General features: G+C 42.4%; 1 protein-coding gene across 12 annotated transcripts in view; it reads left to right on the top strand.

Annotated features, from left to right (window-relative positions):
- The first annotated feature begins 2,835 nt into the window (after positions 1-2,835).
- Positions 2,836-21,607, top strand: part of ank1a (ankyrin 1, erythrocytic a) — a 120,922-nt gene continuing 102,150 nt past the window's right edge. For 9 of the 12 annotated variants that reach the window (XM_049579833.1, XM_049579831.1, XM_049579832.1 and 6 more), the window contains exon 1: positions 2,921-3,418. In XM_049579833.1, the coding sequence (XP_049435790.1) occupies positions 3,293-3,418 (126 nt within the window). In that variant the 5' untranslated portion in view covers positions 2,921-3,292. Of the gene's footprint in view, positions 3,419-21,607 lie in introns of all 12 variants that reach the window. The other 3 variants (XM_049579823.1, XM_049579839.1, XM_049579837.1) reach the window with 3 other exon arrangements.

The raw sequence follows: 21,607 nt of genomic DNA, 5'->3' as shown, positions 1-21,607 counted from the left end.
CAGAAGTGCAGTATTGCGATGATGCAGTTGTCGTCACAGCCCTATTCAGTGGGTGAAACTGACCCCGGAACAGCCACTAAATCATCTTTTCAAATGCTATTTCCAAGGTCAAATTATATCAAATTGAATAAACTGGGATGTTGGTTGAATGGTGGGTTGAACTCCTAGTTAAATGTAATTGGTTGTAGCTGTTGTCATGTTATAGACATTTGTTGAAAGTTCCAAGATGTGTAAATTTATTATTGAAGTATACTTTATATTACTACTGTCACTCTCCCAAAGCCAAACTTAAGTTTTTAGATTAATTTACTAGTCAGTGGTTTCCATAAAATTTCAGTATGGCACATTAATTTCAAGTTAAAGCATTAATACATCACAGTAACGCAGCTGCAGCCATTGAGTACTTGAAAAACATGTGTTACCTCTCCCAGTGACAGCGTACCGGCTCCGAACTGTGGTTGGGAACACACTGTCTTATTAACATTAATTTTAGCTTGGCTCCTTATTAGCTGGTAACTAGCTTCTAGCGCTCCGAACCACCCTGCAGAAGGAAGGATGGCGAGGTTTTAGGATGCCGTAAGTAATACCGTTCACAACAATGGCTTTATTGCAGTCTTCACCACAATACAATAAACATGGCCTTCTCATGTGGTTAAGATGTAGCCCTGAGCTTATCTAGACGCTTAATTCTACTGCTATCATCACTCTTTGCCGCCTGCCATCTTCACTGTGACACCCCGAGAGAGCTGCTTCCCTCCATATACACGATGAGGTGCACATCACACCCTCACAGGTTACCCACAAATCCACCGCCCTTTAAGGGTTAAAAGGGTGAGCCGGTAACACATTTCTTTGTTTCTGCATCCATGAAAAGGTTTGAAGGTAGGCAGCCAAAAAGCACAGAGTCAAACAGGGATTGAATTTGGTGGTTTGAATTTATTAAACCATCACTTCTAACTATTAGGCTATCATGTTTCTTGTTAGTATGTGATGTGTGGAACGCTCTCTTCTCTCAGTTGATCCAGCTACTATAAGAGGTCCTACAGGCTGTGTTAAGATCCACCGTAAAACTGCCCCTCCATTAGCAGAGCAAGAGCATATAGCATAACAAGACCTATTTAGTTGGCTAAGCAAAAACTTCCTTATTACCCGTGCAGTCAGTCCCGCTGGTGATTCATTTAGGCACATTCCCCAGGAGTTCAATATGGTGATGGATCTCTTGCCACAGAACTGTCAGCCCGTCAGTATTTGTGTTTGTTTGTGTCATTGCTAGGCCACATGAGCGAGTGATTTGTGTAGTAGCACTGCAGACAGAAGGCAATATCACCAGTCCTATTCATTAGTATGCTGCAGTATAGAGAGAGAGTTGCTATCAGATCAGGGGAAGCCTTGGCAGGAGAGCAGAGGGAAAACAGAGAGAGGGAGAGAAAGACATAAGTACACAGATATGGACAGGAAGCAGCAGCAGATAATGAGTGAAATGTACCAGGAATGGCTCAGAAAAGATGGCTAACAGTCTTTGCTTTGTTAACATAATTTTGGCTTTTAATAATACAAACAACCATGACTAACCCTAATTTCATTTTCTGAAGAGCACTATTCTTTCAAATCGGGCTCAAAATCATGAGTCATTCAACTGATGACTGTCAGAAAAGACCTGATAGTTACTGCAATAATAGGACAAGGATTGGCAGATTGGGACTATAGGACGGAGAGTGATAACATCCTGCTTGTTTTTGAATAACTCACGGAGGAGAGGAAAAAATAAGCCATAAATTAAGATGTGGCTGCAGAGCACTCTATTAACAGCCATTCACCAACTGCCCCCCCTTTTACTGTGTGAGTGTGTGTATATATGTACTGAAACACGTGTGGTGGCATGCGTGCTGATTGTGTGTGTGTTTGTGTGTCTACTGTATCAATGTGAACTGTACGTGTGATGTATAGTGAGCTGGGAAAAGAGAGATGTTAAAGGATATTTTTTGCCTGCGTCAGCAGCATTGCAGGGAGGAGGGGAGAGGGGGGGAAGGAGGGAGGAAGGGAGGGAAGGGAGGTAGGGGGAATGAGAGAGGCAGAGCAATACCAGTAAACAGGTGCTGGCTCCATCAGCACCTCTCTCCCTATGCACCTCTTTCTCACTGCGCACATATCCACACATACATTGTACATGAGCACAAGACACAGAATCCACTCACACTGTAATATATTTATTCACACCACCCTTTCTTGTATTGAATGAAACACTATAACAAGGGATCAGGGGAAGAGGAGAAAAGGAATGCAGAAAAAGAAGTCAATGAAGCAAAGCTTTTGATGTTACTGAATCACACTTTACAATAGATGGCCAGGGAGAGATATGGAATAGCCTTTTATTGCTCACAGCCTCACTCTAATAAACACAAGCACACTGCACCAACATCCTTGCACGGGTACCAATCCTGTCTGCTGCAGCGCCTGAACAGTAGAGAGGGAGAAGGGAGCAGAAAGAGAGGGGGAGAGTAAACGAGAAAGAGGCAGCTTTTTTTTTCTCATGCATGTTTTAGATTTTTTTTTTTTTTTTTTTTATTTCCACTGGTAACCGTGTGTGTGAGTGATTGCGTGATTGGCTGTGGTGATGCCGGGCTCCCTGTGCAGCCTAGCGAGCCTCCACAGATGGACACACAGCAGGACTATGAGATACTGAGAAATTAAATACAGGAAAAGGAAACAAAATCAATGCAATGCGAGGAAGGAGAGCTGACTTTGACTCAAAGCTGCTCGGGCTATTCCTCAACTGACTGTCAGTTCATCCTTCTTTAATCTTTGTTGGGGGTGGGGGGGTCGAAGCAGAAGGGAAGAGAGATATAGAGAAGGAAAACAAGTCAAAAAGAAGGAAAACCTGTTTGTTCACTATTAATCTTTTTTTTTCCCTCCCGCACAGAGAACGAGGGAGAGGAGAGAGGAAGGCAACAGAAAAATTGAAGGAGGGAAGTGTACATAAGCGATTGAGAGAGGGAGAGTGCGAGCACTGGAGAGTGAGAGAGGGAGAGAGAGCAGCGCTGCAGTAGCATCCCACAGCAGACGGCTGAGGACTGCCGATGTGTGTGTGACTGCACTGCTGAAGAGGAGGAGGAGGAGGAGGCAGAGGGTGAGCACGCTCGCAGACTCTGCAGGGCCATAGAGGAGCACAGAGCAGCAGCGGCAGCGCTAGTGTTGGCCGGCGCCAGGTAGAAGTCCCAGCACTGTCGCCCCGCAGACCACCGCCGTAGGATCTGGACACGCCAACGCCACCGAGACCCCCAACACCAACACCATGGCACAAGCTGCCAAACATCTCCGCAAGAACAAGGATTTAGAAGCCCAGCTAGAGGCGGAACGCAAAGAGAAGGAGGAGGAGAGGGTCAAAAAGAGGAGTCGTTCACGGGATAAAAAGCGCAAGGTACTGGGACTATTCACAGGTGGGGTAGTCAGGGGTAGAGTGATGGGGGTAGGGTGGGGAGGGAGGGGTGGCTGGAGAGGGGGGCAGGAAGGTTGAGACGCCCCCCCCCACCTTCTTTCTCTGTCATGCCAAGCTCTGGTCAGGGGTGCCGGGGCACACATGGAAACTCAGTCATAAGTGTGTTTCTACTGTGTGTACACACAGTCTCCCTGGCACACATGTATGTCCTGTGCATACAGACATGGGGAAACGGTACAACACACTGCATGCTCTCCTACTCCTCTCGACTGCTTTATATCTGCTTTATTGACTGTCCTGTCTAAGCCGTCTGATAAGGCAGTGTAGTACTCTACCTCTCACTGTGTCTGTCCCTCTTCACATCTCTGTCTCCTCTCTTTCTTTGTTGTCACACTGCGGTATGGTGTTAGTGAGCAAAATTACACCACAGCACTAATTATCCACGAAAACTGTGAGCTTGCCAATTTCCACAAACAGTCCGTTATCTTCTCCTCTCAGCTTTTCCTCTATGTGGCATTTTAATGACCGCAGAGCAATACCTGCAGACTTGCATCTGACTGAGAAGTCCCAAGCAGAGCTGGAGCGACTGGCAGAGCTCATTGTAAACAATAAATCTCCTCTCCGCCAGTCGCCGACTGCAGGGACGTATCACCAAGCTGCCGAGTCTACTTTATTCCTCTGGCCTCTCGTCGGATTTCACTCATTAATGAAAATGAGTCATCCACAGATTGTGCTGTTGTGTATTGGTGGCAAATTGGTCCTCAGCAAAGCGAGTATGAGTCCAGCCGCCCTGTGAGCCTGCACTGTGCCAGGCTGGCTGTAAACCAATCTGATGCTGATGCAGTAGAGACAGTGTTATGGACAGAAACACAGTACAGCTTCCACTTTCACAGAGAGGGGAGGTAGGGCTGAGAGGCTGGTGTAGGGGATTAGATTTTTCTTTTTGTTGTGCATGACAGAAGAGAGGAAAAGGTGGTATGACTCAGATACACCTGGGGTAGATGTCTCTCAGTAGGGGTTTGCTCCTCAGCTCTTTTCGTAGAAGAGTCAGACACAATCATTTCATCACAGACACACACATGTCACCACTCTGTCGGCGATGACTGACATGAGCCAGTGATTTACTGTAATGTTCTCCATATCTTCACCTCTAACCTCTTTAAGAGACACATCTTATCAAGCTTTTGCTAAATGGACCAGGAGTGTGAAAGTCGGTGCAGAGATGCTTGTGTGCGTGTGTTTCATGCATGTGTTGTATGTGCATGCTGGACAAGATGAGATTTAAGAAGGGGAAGCCTGCAGCTCTGACAGTATGGATGACGCAGGGATAAGATATCTGGCGAGGGTACTAATGCATCCCAACTTTGACTGAAAGTGTATGGTTTCAGAGGATCCCATATCACTTACGTAACCATGCAGCTTAAGTCTTTCAAATAAGCTTCCTGACTCCCCTCCAGCTCCCCCTCCCAACCTCTCTTCCTTTTTTAACACCGGCTTACAGCCATTCCTGGTTTCTGGAGCAGATGTTAATACTGGGGGAATTCTCTCTCTTTCTCTGTCTTTCTCTCCAGTGCCTTCTTTGTTTCCTCTTTGATGCCCGCAGCAACGTAGTCAATTTCTACAGTCTGTAATTCAGAAGTTTCCTTATATTGCGTGGTGGTTAACAAAACCGCTGTCGCACTTAGTTTTTTTTCTCTGCCACTGGAAGCCTGTTTTTTTTTTTTTCTTTTTTTTTTTTTTTCAGTAGTTGTGCCATCAGCTGTGAATCGACCTGCACCTCGGGAGTGTCCCTATCCTCGCGGTGCAGGCAAGGTCAACACTTCTCTCTGTGACAGAGCCACATTGTTTTTTATTTAACCACACAATACATTTTGCTCACCATTTTTTTTCTGTATCATTTTGTTAGCAGCAAATCAGGATCTTTGTTATGTAAGCCTCAGTTTCCTTCTTCACTGAAGGCCTTTCAATCGTTTATCCTGCACTATAGATGTGTTTTAAGTTATTAGCTTCCTTTATTGATCTTTACATGTCTTGTACATTGAATTGTTTCAATTTATTGTGATTGATGTATTATTGCTCCGGTATTTTTAGTCGCAATAGCAGAGCGCCGGGCTGGGAATAGATCACAGTCAGCAGGTTACTGTAGACCAGTGATACTCAATTTGTGGCCAGTGGGCCAAATCTGGTCCGTGATAGGGTGCTGGGTGGGCTTCCATGCTTTACTTTGAATGTAAATAAGGTGCCAGAGTCCATTTAAAAAAAAAAAAAACAATAAAAAGAGCTTTTTTCTATAAAGAAAAACATGCTAGGTGAGGATTCCCTTGGACCGCCTGACAGAGGTCCTGACTACGCCCCGCATGTCCTCAAATCCTAGTAACGCTCCTGCTTATACCTGACCTGTGCAGGGCTGCTGCGACTGGATTTGCTTCTTGTCAAAGATGAGTGTGGACAGCAAATGTCAAAAGGTTGAAAAGAGGAAATTCATTTACTATATATACTGATAAATTTAATTGTTTGCATATTAACTGACCCTTGGGCCTCTGTCATTTTGCAAAAGCGTCCCCTTCGGCAAAGCAAGCTGAGTATCCCTGCTTTAGACTGTCACTGTGCTCTGGCTTTTATGGTCCAGTTGGTCTTATGGCCTCTAGGAGCTGCTACCTCATCCTTTAGGGTGAAAAGCCTTATTTATTTTCTAGTATTTTATTAATTTTATCTTTTAAAGACATTGTTTGATTTGCTTGTCCTCTTTATTGTTTTAATCCCTTTATTGCTGCCCTTGTTGCTAATGTATGCTTGGTGTTTTACATGATTATTTCCATCCCTGTGGGGGCATGTCCAGAGTCATAAAGCCAACAATTCGTCATCAAAGGGTGAAAGTGCTGTTTTAATTGGCTTTATGGTGTAGTGATATTATACAGCACAGGTCAGTTGCTGAGCAGTGGCTAATGCTGTCCTCAAATTACTTTTATTGATGAGTTTGCTCTGCTTGAAAAATGAGCATTGTCAGGATGTGAACAAAGCCCTATTGTCCTAGTCAGCACCTATTTTCACCTCATTCTGTATGTGGGTTTGTGTCTACATCTACAGCTGCTTCAGTGTGCAGTGGTTTACCTGGCCATGAAGGAAGGAGTAGTGCTTTGCTGTGTGTGTATTGTTTGTTTCATATCAGCATGACGGATAAAAAATGTATCTGATGCAATTTTCATTTGAGGCTGTTTACTTATTTAAAGATTCAGGATTATTCCAAGGTCATGGGAAATGTGCACCTGGCATTTCTTTCTAAACAGGCTGTTTGAAGATTGAAAATATATCAATACTCCAGGGCCGCATAATTTTGTTCACTCTGTTTGAGTGTTATTTTGGCTTTTGTGTTATTTAAATATTGGCTGCTTAATTTTAGGAGTTTATGGTTTATCGCTGTTTTTAATACAAATGTGGAGAGACAAGAAGAACCATGAACACAAACAAAACAAGAATCAAGGTCTTTCTCTTCATGGTATTTATGCAAGTTACAAAATAGTGCGAGTTCAAATTGAACATCTAATTGCAATTTCTTAAGAAAACAATAAACTAAATTTGTCTTGCGAGCTGGTAGTAAAAGCCAGACAATTATTTCTGTTGGGCTCTTAATGACCATTTAGAGATCTGCTTCCTCCTGTTTCCAATTGTTTTAGTGCTACAGTACGTGATCAGTGCTCGGTGTGCCCCCAGGGTGGTAAACAAATCCAATAGTGTCATGGAGGATATATCAGAGCAGTATTTCTGTGAGCAGCAATATGGATTTATCTCTGAGGTCATTCACCTTTTGCTTATTTGAGTGGATCATGAATGAGTTTTACGTTTCAGTGAGTTTTAATGTGGCAACAATGTCATGAATGCACATATAAATCTCATGCACCTATTGTAATTGTAATGGTTATTTTTGTGATAGGGCTGCAACATAAATGTAGATACAGGATCCGATGATGGCACCTGTTCATTCAAATGGAGTTGCTCGCCTGGCACATAGGCCAAAAACATGTTTCTTGCTTCTGGTTTTACTTATGTGGTTTGCAGTCCACTGAATATGCGCAGTAGTTTTTCTCCTGCTGGCCCCGCCCATGAGTTCCCGCTTGGCTCATAGACTTTACATTGTAATGACATCACAAATCATAATAGAAAGAGTCATAATTAACTTTGTTTGCAGTCTGACTTGTCCTGTCAACAGTTTTACAGATGTCTTTTTAGAATGGTAGCCTAGGGGGAAAGTGCTTTTTGGAAGGCGGGGTTATTTTGTCTGCTGCAATACCGTGAGTGGCCACTGGGAAAAACTGGCTGCATGGCTGAGCAGCGTTACCAAGCAGCCTGGGCTGCAACCAGCCATTTTATTTTAGTTTATTTAGAAGAACAAATATTTACATTTGAGAAGCTGAGAACCAGTGACTTATTGGCAAAAAAGAAAGGCTTCCATAAATAATCAATTTATCAAAACTGGTGCACATTAATTATTTGTTACTGTTTCAACTCTAGGTAATTTTAAACAAACTATGTAAATATCTCTAAAGGCAGTGGGGATGGGCATTTTAAGTAACTTCCATATTTGAGTGCACATATTAAATAGTATAGAGTACTCGAGTACTTGGAAATTGGAAATTGTCCAACAAAAAACAAGTGCAATTTTTATCCATTTGTTGAACAGCCAGGCTTCAATTAGCCTATTAAACCATAAATTCAAAGTTATCATAAAGAAATTGATCAAAGTTTCTGATGCTGCTGTTGCATAGGTTAAAGGCAGAACTTAAGAACAGTCTTAGGAGTCTGGAGCCACTCTCTAAGCCTAACCCTAATGTCAGTTTATCGTTTGCCCAGTTAGTACAAGGTAAAACAGTAGCACCGGCTAACATCCAACACTGGGCTGTTAAATATTCCAAAAATCTCACAACAGCACCAAACAGCCTAACTCTGTCCCATTAATAACTGTTAGGAAACATTAGCTGTGTGATGCTAACAGTTAGCCCTGTCACTCTGTGAGTGTGTGTGTGTGTGTGTGTGTGTGTGTGTGTGTGTGTGTGAACGGACCCTGACCAACTGTTTCCCGGTGCAGAGCTCATACTCCAGCAATAGTTCCGTGATAATTGGAGTATATTGCTTTTGAGTGAAGAAATACACTGCACCCGCTAAAAACAAATTTAAAAGTCATGTTCACATGTGGGAGGTTGGGCAGCGATTGAGTAACATCTTGAGAGTATACTGACAAGTACACGAACACTCATGCCCATCCCTTAAAGCTTTTTCTGCCAGCAAATGTAACACTGTGGCATGCTGGGACAAAAGCTGCTTCTTCCAAAACAAAACTGAAAATTATTTCTTATAATCTATTTTCTTTTTTTTTTTAAATGATTATTCCATTAATCTATAAAAAAACAGTAAAAATGGCCCGTTAGAATTTCATAGAGGCAAGGTGATGTTACATTTTGCTTTGTCCAAAACCCAAAGATATTCAGTTTACTTCAGTTCACTGTAATGTAAGACAAGTCCAAGCAGCACATTCTCACGTTTAAGAAGCTGGAGCCATCAAATGTGAAAAACAGTTAATGAGAACATCTGCTGACTTGACTAATTGGTATAGGACTATAAAACTGTACTGTATGTCAGTGTTGCAACATCATATGTGAAGCCTGTATCTGATGTAGCTAAAAGGTTACCGTGTGTTCACATCCAGTTTCTGTGTAGTCGAGCTTGTCTGTTACTTGCAAGGCAGTGAAGTGCAGAGAAAGAGTCGTAGCAGCTAAGGACTGACCACTTAGTGGTGCTGGTACTCAGACTCATCAATATAATAAGTCTGGTCAGGATGCACTGTGGCTCCTTTTGTTGCTGTATATTGTCTGGCACTCAGAGGTGTTGGCTGTAGCTGCATATCGCAGCCCATCAGGCATCCATAAGGTATGGTTTTCTAAACAGCAGCTGTGGTGCAGGATTGTGCAGCTAACATGGCTGCCGGGGAACATTGCAACGCTGAAAGTACTATCTAAGTGCCATCTCCATCTTCATATAAAGCAGAGGTGGCAGCAGAGGATCAGCATTCCAGCCTCGTCTCTGTCTGCCCTCCAAAATCTCTCACCCTCCCTGTCTGAACAGGAAGCTGAGCCTTCACTGAGGTTAATGTGTCGATGTCTGAGACAGATTGCTACCTTACTGCTGTAGATGTTGATGCCATGTTAAAGTGTATGTATGGCTTTGTGTTTTTTGAGTGTGTCCACGTTTGGTGCAGTGGAATAGGGGTGCTGCAGCAGTGACTAAGCCCATCACAGGCAAATCTAGCACCTGTCTGCCGATCAGCCCTGCCTGCCTGCTTACCTGTTCGCTCTTTGGCTACTGTGATCAAAGTGATGAATTTTAAATGGCCCATTCCTCAGGTCAAACCATTGGGAGATAGTAATCAATTTAATCATTGGCTGCTACAACGTGTAAATAGTTTATATGTGGATCATTGTCTTTCATCTGAAACTTGGCTTCAGTCGATATCCATTTCAGGCTCAAGACAAATAAACACTGGCCTCCTATTTTACCTCAAAGAGATATTGGCTGGTCTAATAAGGACTGCAACTAACGATTATTTTATTATCAGTCAAACAGATTATTTTTCTGATATACTGAACATGCCATGAAAACCTTACAGGAATTTGTAATTTTGGAGAATAAAACTATTCCTTTTCTTGCCAACTGATGAGAAGATCAATGCTACTCAAGCTGCTGGACTATTTCATGGCCTGGGCAATAACTTCCTGGAGTCTCCGGTGGTTGCCATGGTGAGTACCAGACTTCAGGAAGTCACTGCTCCTGGCAAAACTGTAACTTGTTATTTTAACACTTTGTTTTCTGTACAGATTAAAGGTGTACTATGAAGGATTTACCAAAAACACAATGTAAAGACAGAAGTTTGTGTGGTGTATTTATCTGCAGAGACTCTGCCCTCTGCCTGTATTTTCTCATTTTCTTCTTATGTTGCAATACTCAGGACGTTCCCAAACACAGCACACAGGTGAGGTCATGACTTATAGGTGCCAGACTGTAAGCAGGACGCATAGCTAAGGATAACATTGACACAAATATAGTGAACAAGAGTGAGTCTGGGGTTGGCTCTAACTTTCACTATCCTTTTTAATGTTACAAACCATAACCAACAATTTACATAGTAGGGATGTGCCATATCATTTTGTTCATGATAATACCGGTATAATTTTTAATATCGTGAAAAATGAAGTCTACTTGTTGACATATTGACATCATACTGTTGCCCACGTCAACAACAATTATGGATGAAACCAAAATTATTACCGACTCCGCGGTGGTTCCAAAAAGGGGCAGCGTCAGTAGTGTGGAATAAACTGTGGTGTCCTGAATGTTTTATGAACAGCGCCGGACTTCTCAGACTCTTACCGCCTAGAGGGAACTCATTCAGCAGCTCCGCTGTGATGTAGTCATAAACATTTTGTATGATAAACCTATGTAACGCTTGTGGCTCGACAAAAAACTACATATTTGTGAATGTGCAATAGTTATCATAGCGTAACAGCCTGTCACAGGTTACAGTGTGATGATTAGAGGAGAAATAGCAGAGCATAAAGGTCCAGGTGAGAAAAAAACCCCCAACTCTATCATTTAGGATTTTGCTAAAAGAAGGAAATTGCCTGTTGATTTATTTATATATAGATCCCAGGGTACATTTTTTTGTATTTGGGAGCTGTTTAAATGTGTGATTTGTGGTAGATATTATTTTAACTATTAATATTGTATACAGAATCTAAATCTTACTCTGAGTTACTGTTGTTGTTCACAAACTAAAGAAATAAGAGATTATTTTGTTTAGTTTTTACTGAATATTTGAAGGTAAACTGTTAGGTTGACATGTAAAACTGTATTACTTATTATATCATCAGAGAATATGGTTATTGCAAAAATACCCTGAAATATCGTGATATTATTTTAGGGTGATATCACCCACCCCTTCCACATAGTATACCTTTAAACACACAAGATATAACGGTTTAATCAGTAAACTTCTGAGGTGCTGGTAGGCATATTTTGTTACCTTTGAAATATGCCGGGCTAGTTGTTTCACCCTGTTTCCTGTCTTGTGAAAATGGACCTTTAAGTGATGTACTGTAGGAGACCTCTTGTGTCCAACGCAATTGCACATTCATAGATTGTGTGTTTTTGAATTGGGGGAACAGTACGGAAGACACATACCACAGAAATTGTGGATCGTTTTTTTTAATATTATACCCACGTATCGCCTACTGGTCCACGAGACCACTCTATGCCAGCTTGCTGGTCCCCAAAACCAAAATGGTGGCTAACACCTGCTTTAAACTTTGTGATAATTGTATTTAATTGGATATTTTCCCGTTCGATTCGTCGTTGGGGTTTTCTAGAGGAATATGCTGTGGCTCTAAAACTGCATTTCCTTCCAGATAGATCTTGGGTTTTAGATTTCTTTTAGTGGTAAGATTATGTTTAGTCTTTCTAAGGACACTAATGTGATGGTGTGTGGCTGCAGCCCAGGTGACCCTGTGGAACCCCTCAGACAGATGACTCAGCAGGCCTGGCCAAGGCACTCACTCATGTTGATGGAGCCTGGGAATGAGTTTCAGTGAGTCCAGCTCCTGGCTCTACAGTAAGTGCTGCTGGGGCAGGTTGGCCGGGAGCTGCAGCCTACTCTCCTTTAATTAAAGCAGGACTGGAAGGCGCATGTGAGGCATTTCACCAACCCCCACCTCTCTCCTCCCTTGTCCTCCCTTTACCAGGGCGATGGCGGGTCTTTATTTATTAGCTAGCAAAGACTGAGTGATTCCAAAGCAGATAGCCCACCACATCGAATCAGGTTTATTTGATTAGAGAGACGAGACGACTCCCCTGCTCAAAAGTTACTCTCAGATCATTGTTAAAATAGAAAAAAAAGAAAAGAGAGAGCAAAATGACATCAAGCATCCAGCAGGCACTCCCTCTCTGCAGGGGTTTGGCTTCCCCAAAACTCCAAAGCCTGGGGGTATTTTTAAATTGTTGATCAGTGATAAAGATTTCTCATCATGTTTTCGGTTTCATCCTCACTGCAGTGATTCATCCTTTCGATATAGACTGAAGCCACAAGCATCAGCATCCACTAATTTTGTGTTATCTCCGTAATCAAAGAAAGCCTGCGAGACACAAGCATTTATTGGTGTTTCTCGGCTGATGATTGTAAATGAAGCTGAACTGACACGTAGGACTGCAGTGCTTTCAGTAAAGCGTATAGTCTTCTCACAACAGGCTTGTGTAAACCTCCAAAAAATATTAACAGTAGCAGAATTCGTCTGTGTTCACCCTCCCACTGCACAGTTTAATCTATTCATTTGTGAGACAGCACGTGAAATGATGTGTCATATTTTGAGGGGCTTCCTTAGATTTCCCTCCTGTTGCCTCCCTCCCTGCTTCATCTTCCTCCTATCTCTCTCCTTGGCCGATTGCGCTAATCTCTCCTCCCAATTGTTATTCTAATAGTGCAGCTGTTACGTAACTCCCTGAAACAAGAATTGAGAGATCAGGGTTATTGAAATGGATCCTCATCATGCCCAAATAAAAGAGAAGAGAGAGAGAGAGAGAAAGAATGAAGCGAGGTCTTCTTAAACGAATTTTATAGGTCATTGCTGGACAGCTTGTTGTGAAAAAAGGAAAGCTTTTGGTGTCTGTTACCCAACCTGAGCTCTTTCCCTTTAAGCTCCTTCTGGCCGATGAGAGAGAAAAGGACAGGAGGTGGTATGGGAGCTTAGTGCAGTTTGATGTCCAGGTACTCTGAGTCCTGCCTTGATATCCTCAGACTCTGCAGCATCTCATGGACTGATGTGTGATAGCTAGGAGCCTCTGCAATGTGCAGCCTACCACTTATTGTATTGATCTACTCTGTTTTGCTCTGGAGAGAAAGATTTTATTTGTCCTGTGTGTTCGGCTTTAAACAACAGGGCGTATAACTTACAACAGCAGGTGTTCGCTGCAATTCGATGCATTTTCTATCCCCATCCACCTTTTACTGACCTTATGATTCTGTCATTGTCTTTCCTTTTCACGTATGCCTTACCTCATGAAAAGAGAATGAATGAGCAAGGTTATTATGAATGATCATTATTGGTTTGCAGAGACCTTTCCCTTGTAGCATGGTGCTAGGGATGGCAGTGTCACTCCGCCAATTTGGACCAGACCAAAGAATACAAACTTTCTGACAGATTGCTATGGAAATTTGTCCAGACGTTCATGGTCCCCACAGGATGTATCTTACTGACATCAATCATCCCCCGGTCTCAGAGCTGATCAGCTATTGGTCTGAGGGGTGAGGGCCAATATTTTGGGAGATCCGGTGTAGTTAGCAGATATCCGAGCCAGGACTTCCTCTTCCATGCATCAGAGGTTTCAGCTAATCTCTATACGCAGATATCTGCATATGAATGCAGATGGATTTTTTTAAACAGCTAATATAAAGCTAGCTTTTTATTGAAGCATAGCTGATGGGTTAATTTCGGCGAATGTGTTCTGCCTCCCTACAAGGACTCTTTACCTGCTGTTCCAACATGATTGGTCAACACTACCCGGACTGGAAACCAGAACACTTACAGATACAAAAATCTTTTCCCGACACAAAGATTCTGCATACATATAGAGAATCTGCAGAAATGAATGTTCCTCTGACTTCTCATCTAACAGTAACTACTAGTACCAATACCAGCAGTTACAATGTTACAGTGAGTGTTCAGTGTGAGCTACAGTTTGTCAGAACCTCCAGACCAGCGAGGCTGTTTCAGCGGTTCGTAGAGAAATGTTTAAGCGAGTTCTGCGTCACCTGATCGGCATTGCGACTCTTTAGAGCAAACAGTGTTGGGCTTGTTACTCTGAAAATGTAATATCACTTCGTTGCTTGTTACTCTTTTCAAAGGTAATAAAATGACTTTACTTATTACTCCCTGCCAACAGTAATTCGTTACACTACTTTTCTGTTACTCCCCATTAAATTGATAATTGCGTATCTGCCCAAAATTCAGATGTGTGCCTTTGAGTGAGTGTCAGGGTAATCACCGGTAAGTGTAGCTAAGGCTAGATAGCTTCTTTTTTACCTGGGGGTTTTCTGTTGTCTCTGACGGGTATTTCCCCAAGGCTCTACCCGAAAGATGGAGAGTCGCACACGAACAACATTTCATCCACCACATATCCATCCACATGCTTCATCACTTCTTTGTAGCTGCAGCTGTGCACGAATAAAATTCAGTTTTGGGTGTTTAACCAGTGCAGGATTACAGCCAACCTTTGCAGCCGCAGAGGGCTCACCTTTGGTGGGGTGTATTTCCTGGAGCTTTATGTCTGTTGTAGTAGTCGATGTGTTTCAGACAGAAGGTTTTTGCTGTGGAAAGAGTTTTAGTCCGACTACATGCAGTGAAAGTGTTTTTGTCATCTTCCCTCTTGACAAAATCAAAGTGATGGGAATACTTCCATGCTAAGTTAAGCGTTTTCAACTAGCTAGCTGCTTTGTGACGATAACTAAAATGAGTCCGCTGATGTGATGTTGCATTTCAAGTCAGTGGTGATGTGAAAACAAAAGTAACGCTGTAACAAGTTCTTTGGTTTTGGAGTAACCATAATATTATTACTGAAATTTCATTAGTAATTAGTTACACTACTCGTTACTTGGAAAAGTAATGTTATTACTGTAACATGTTACTGCCCAACACTGTGAACAAATATCGTCTGATAACGGTCGGTGGCCGATCAATTGGAGCACCCTTATCTTGGGATGTTGTAATTTATAATCCTCACCTGTCCCTGACTCTGGCTGGTCAAAGCAGAGCTAGTGAGTTGATTTCGTATGGGGAGATTTTGGGAGCGTATCTATGTTTCCAGGGTTCTATGTTTTCCGGGCTCTATGTTCCCCACTTAACCCTGCAAAAAAGGTTCTATGTTCCCCACTTGCACAAAAAAGGTTCTATGTTTCCAGGGTTCTATGTTGCCCGCTCAACCAAGCGGGAAACATAGAACCCTTTTTGTGTAAGCGGGGAACATAGAACCTTTTTTGCAGGGTTAAGTGGGGAACATAGAACCCAGGAAATACAGAACCCTGGAAACATAGGGATGACCCCGAGATTTTCACTGACGCTTTTGTTTTTCCCAGGATATATTGTGATAATTTCAGTGATCCCTGACTTGTCATCTTGTGCCGACTTCTGGTCGAAATTTCTACATGTCCATCACATTGGTTTATACCTGCGAAAGTAATCACATTCTCATCCACCTCCCCTGCACTTAACGTTCAGTAATTAGCAAACGTTAGCATGTTTAGACACTGAACTAAGATGGTAAACATGTTAAAGATTACACCTGGTTAGCATCGGCATGATAGTGTTGTCACTGAGAGCATGCTGATGTGTCATTCAGCTCAAAGGACTGTTGTGAGTCACTGAGCTGCTAGCACAGCTGTAGACTCAGTCTTGGCGTCTCAGATGGTAAAATATGGAGGTCTACATTTTTATGTATTGTTGCAAGTTTTGCATGTATTTCTGTGTTCAAGGCGAACATGCCAGTGAGGGATTACATTTGTATGTGTGTGGGAGGCACCTTATGTGTTAGTGATTGTGTGCGAGTGTTCGGTGTGAAGACGAACGCTCAGACTGAAGGAATATAACCCAGGGGTAGAGCCATAGAAGAGGAGAGTGAAAGCAAAAAGGATCGAAATATCAGAGGAGTATGGGTGACCCCAGGGTGACTCTGCGCCCTTTTCCTCTGTATTGAATGACGGGTGTCTTATTTACCTGATTGATATGATGATTCCTTCTTTTCTGTCTACCGGAGGGAAGGGGAATAATTAGATTCAAAACCCAGCAGTACAGTAGGTCATTACAGCAGCGCAGCTTCCCGGCTGTAATTCTCAGTTCCAGTTGTCTGAGTGCGGACAATAGAGAATGTCTGATTCATTTAATGCGATGGGAAGGAGAAGATTGAGTTCATGATTGGAGTCTGAATTTCCTGACTGAATTAAACCTGCATAGTCCAAAGTGGTATCTTGAAATACAGTATATATATGTTACAGCAGCTTAGTAGGGCTTCTCAAGGAAGGGATCCAGGTTTAGTTTTTATGACTATAGCAGTCCTTTTGGGTAACAGATGATGACATTTCAAGACCAGGACTTTGGCCTTGGTGCCTTGGAGTATCACTCTGTGCTCCCTGATGACAAATCTTACTTAGTGGAGTGCAGATTTCTTGAGTCATCTAATCCTTGTGTCAAGTGTCATCATAGTGTAGTAGCGTCATGGACCTGTTATTAAAAGCTTAGCCATTTGTCAACCCCTTCATCTGAATCCCCCCAAGGCAGAGGTGGTGTCACTTTGATTTGATCCTCTTCCTCATCCCACCCAGCAAACACAGTGGTGCTCTGCTCTCCAGGAGGATGGCCAATAACATGTAGAGACACAGAACATAACAGAACCTCCATTCATTCATCTGTGCCTGTGCTGAAGGTGCTACATGTGTAGTAGCACTAGTTCATTAATTAGCTTGGCTGAAATATTGTGTTGCTTCTTTGCCAAGTCTGTAACTAAAAATTCTTTAAAAGTTTCACACTGCAGAATTCAGTGTGGAGGCACAGTGAATATTTTTTGCAAGGCTGACATTTGTTTTCACTAATTACACTCAGTTCTCAAACGGTGGGAATGTGGGAGCACCTTTTTTAAAATTACTCTCAAAGGACACCCTGCATCTCTCACACACGGGTTCTGATATCAGGCTCCATTTCGTAGAATTACCACAGTTACTAAGCTCAGAGTTTGACAAATCTCCTTCTCTGCATAGGGATTTGAGGATGAGGAGGTGGATGGGTCAAACAAATACAGGACTTTTATCCAGGAGACCGATGTTTGTGTCAAGTGTGAAACAAATGTAACAGTCACATGAGATATATCATGTTATGTTACGTTGGCAACAAACATGCTTAATTTAAGCCAAAACATGATCTTTTTTGTAAACCTAACCACATAGTTTTGGTACAACTACAACGGTTTCACAACGTTTAGGATTTTTGAAGTGGAGCTGTATGAGGTACATATCTATAGTCAGTTAGGGTTCAGTAGATGATGGTTGGTGTGCTCCCTGTTTGCAGAAACAGACAGGACTCGCACCCCAGAAGCTCAGAAATACATTGCTGTGAATGGGGGGAGTGACACCAAAATGTATTTTAGCCACCCAAAACAAAAGGCACACCAAAAAAATTCACTATGACTTTAAGTGGATGCTACATTGAGGATATTTTCATCGCTTTTACTCACTGCCAGACAGCACTTTTCTTTTTTGGCACTACATTTTCTCAACCATAAAATAATGTCTTCTGTGTTGCCGCTGCTGTGCACTGTTTGACTCCATAGATCAGCTGTTTTTGGGTCGGAAAATGCTGTTGCAAAATCAGATTTAAAAAAACCTTTACTTTTGTAAATACCAGTATTTCAAAGATAGTGTGTGCTTGTGTTTTTCCAGGCTGTCTAAACAAAGAAAAGTCCTGGTCATCACATACATTTCACCCTATTACCTTGATTGACATTACATAAATACGCTACCTGCAGCTTGAGACAATTTTGTATGAACGTTTCTCCTCAGAGGATTATGTAAAACCACAGCCAAATAAGTGAGAGAGATGCTTGCTGAATGTACTGTAATTTCCCATCACACAAGTCGTACATACAGTTATATATCTGAATATAAAATATGAAATACTAGGTTAGGCTACGGTTATCACAGTACACCAGTGGCTATAGAGTTTGTGATTCCAGCTTAGTTTCCCTCTACACATAGCTAACACAAATTCATTGATAAGATAAACATAGCCAGTGGCACTTTGGTTGGTTTGGTCTTTACACAATAGTATTGAGAGCCAAAAATTTACACTGAAGACAAATAATCATTAGGCTCTTCTGGTCTGGAAAGTTTTTTCCAATTTATCTTGAGATAACTGAAGAAGGTGTGCAAGACACTGCCGTTCAGTAAGGCAGGGAACTCTGGATGGTTGGTAACGCTGACTTTGTAGACTGTATGTAAAGCGCTGGAATCCCTTCATTCAGAAAGATCCTGTAGTTGTGTTGCAAACAAGTCCGACTCATGGCAGCAGTAGCTCTCTAGGTCCGTGAGCATGCATTTACAGTTCACAGTTAGCTTCTGGTCTTGTCCCTACAGTCAATGGCGCTTTAATGTTACTGTCATAATCACTTAGTTTTACTTTTTAGTATTTGTTGTGTCTTCCATAACCCGCTGACAGTCTGACCCAAACAATAGACCTGCAAAGCAATACAGCATGCAGCAGTGGCGGCAGTTTTACGGTTGAGAAAATATAGAGACCAGAAAAAGGGCTGTCTGTCAACAAGGAAAATTGGTGAAAATATCCTCAATGTGGCATTCCACTTAAACTGATATTGATTTTTTTTTTTAAGTGAGTTGCATTTTAGGAGGCTAAAATACGTTTTTGTGTCAACCTCCATTCACAGCATTGAATGGGGGTTCAATTCAATATATTGCTGAGCTTCTGAGGTGTTAGTCCCATCTGTTTCTGCAAACAGGGAATAGATAAGTACCTCATACAGCCTCACTTCAAAAATCCTGAACTGTTCCTTTAAGGCTGCCACTGTTAGCAGATACTAGTTATTCTGTTGTCCACCAGTAGTGGTGCTAAGTAAATGACCCTGTGTGTCGTATTAGAGGGTAGGAACATATGACCTATGTGGCCATATGGGTTGGAAGACTTGTTGGTCTTGTCAGCTGGGACATGAGCCCTCTCTAATCTTGATGTATGTCAGTCATTCCAGGGCTGATTGAATGACATAAATTAATGCTCAATCTCTCAGACACATCTGCCATTAAAGCGCGTAAACACTTAACTCTCTGGTGTTTAACTACCGCCAATTTCACTGAGTGCTTAACATTTTTTCTGTGTGTGTGTGTCATCTTGCTTTTTTGTGTGTCTCTGTACAACCTCACACGTTCATTGAGCAGTGGCACGTGGGTTGTCTTGTGGCGCAGGATTTACTAGCTAGCAGGGAGGATAGTGGTGTCACCCAGCCTCTAATTGGCTGACCCTAGAGATTTTTCTCGAGCAGATGCAGAGCCATGTGCCCACCCCCTTCCCTTTCTCCCTCCCTCCCTCCCACAATACATTCCTCCATCCCTCCCATAATCAATTCTCCTGCTTCAATATAGACTACAACTCCCTCCCTCTGTCCCTGTTTCTGCCGCAGTTACTGGCGGCACATTGCAACACTGCAAGACCATGCTTTCGATTCTTAACACCTCCCTCTCTCCTCTCACAGCCTCTGAGTTTGCACTAAGCTATGGATCTCACATTTAGAGAGAGAAACAAGAGAGATTAAGTGAGCAACAGAGAGAGGCAAGAGGGGGGGATGGAGCATCAGTCATTTTTACTGTTACGGCAGCCTAATGTTTTCAGTAGGCAGGGAAAAGAAAAGAAAATGGGATTGCTGTGTAGGCAGATATGGAATAATCAACTTCCACCACACACATTTGTAAAAGCTTTGATTTAGCAAACAGACATTTGTTCAGATAATGTTTGAGCTGCATTTTTCCCCGCCATATTAAATCAGTTTGGATCGAAGAGGAGGGGGGTCGGTCCTCGGGGACTGTTGCGGTATCAGCTCAGGATGAAGGAGAATCTGCGTGTATGCAGCAGCTTTACAGTACAAGGTCAACCGCACCTCACACACGATCACATGTAAGCACACATGTATGTAGACCTGGCACACGCACATCCACTATCAGCCAGCCCTTAGTCAGCACAGTGTCGGGTGCTCTGTGAGAAAGCTGGATGTCGCCACCTAGTGCTTACACAGAGGACTTTCCAATCACTATATGAACACTGACATCATCTGATTTATTCTCTCATTTTCTCCTCCTGTCAAATACTCCTACACAATCCCTCTCTGTGCCACTACTACTACACACATCCTCCTCAGAAATGCTGTCCTTTAACTGTAGCCTACACACCAACAGTATTACACGCATCCATATTTCATTTCCTGTTCAATGACCGAAAATCCATCATAACCATATGGATCGGGTCACAACAGTTGAGCACTGCTTCCTCGTTTGTTTTCTCTTTTCCAACCCAGTTTGTTCAGAGGTACGTGCAGAGACTGACAGCTTCAAAAAGATAATCTGACATGTTTTTATTGATGGCTGGAGACTACTTTGCATTCAGCTACATTCACCACGTCCTCGTCTCCTTTCTGCTCCTCCAGTCCAATCATACAGTAGCACTCCCTCCACCCCTTTCCCTCGCTCCTGTGGTCACTCTCCTTTTCACCCATTTCCCCCCGCTGCCTCCATGCAGAGTCTAAGTGAGAGAAAATATATAATGGAGCTCAAGGCGGTGCAGGACAGTTAGTCTGCTGGTAATGGAGAAAATGTTTGTCAGAGCATAGAGCACGGTGACTTTGGCCTCAGCACCCCCTTAGGCACAGCTTTAATTGCCTACACACTGCTGAAACGCTTCTGCATGTGACGCAAGTGTGTGTGCGTGTATGTGTGTGGCCATTGTGGTTTCCTCTTTGTATGACCGTATTTGTCTAGGTTGTTCTTTGTGACTAAAATAACTGCTGGATCAATATTTAGCCTGTGTCCTTTTCCTCCTTATTCAAAGAAAATGAGTGACAGATTTACAGTAGATAACTTAAATGCACTAGATATAGGACAATATGAAAATTTCATGTCATGATTATTCAAAATGATTGCGATTCATGATATTATCCTGATGCTCAAAACTCTTAAAATAATGCCAGAACATAGTGAAATCGCTTTATCCTATACCTTGTTAGAAACCAGATATTTTTATTGCCTCACAGAGAGGATACACATCTTTTATTTTTACTGAACATCATCATTTTTACTCAGCATTTTAGTGAAGAACAATCTTAATAAGCTAGGCCTTTCAGCAATTTGAAATGACATATCTTCTAATAAGAAATACGCCAATGATTGATTAAGATCTTGTTGTGTTTTTTCAGGTTGATGCATACGTATGCAGCCTGCTTTTTGCAGAGTCTCTTTATGTTGGTTGCCCAGCACTCTCTTTGGGTACTACTGGACTTATTGTGAGTGCTTTTAACGCAGTCAAAAATTCTTAT

Source organism: Epinephelus fuscoguttatus, linkage group LG6, assembly GCF_011397635.1.
Source record: "Epinephelus fuscoguttatus linkage group LG6, E.fuscoguttatus.final_Chr_v1".
Lineage (NCBI taxonomy): Eukaryota > Metazoa > Chordata > Actinopteri > Perciformes > Serranidae > Epinephelus > Epinephelus fuscoguttatus.
This window is presented reverse-complemented; position numbering and strand designations above follow the sequence as displayed.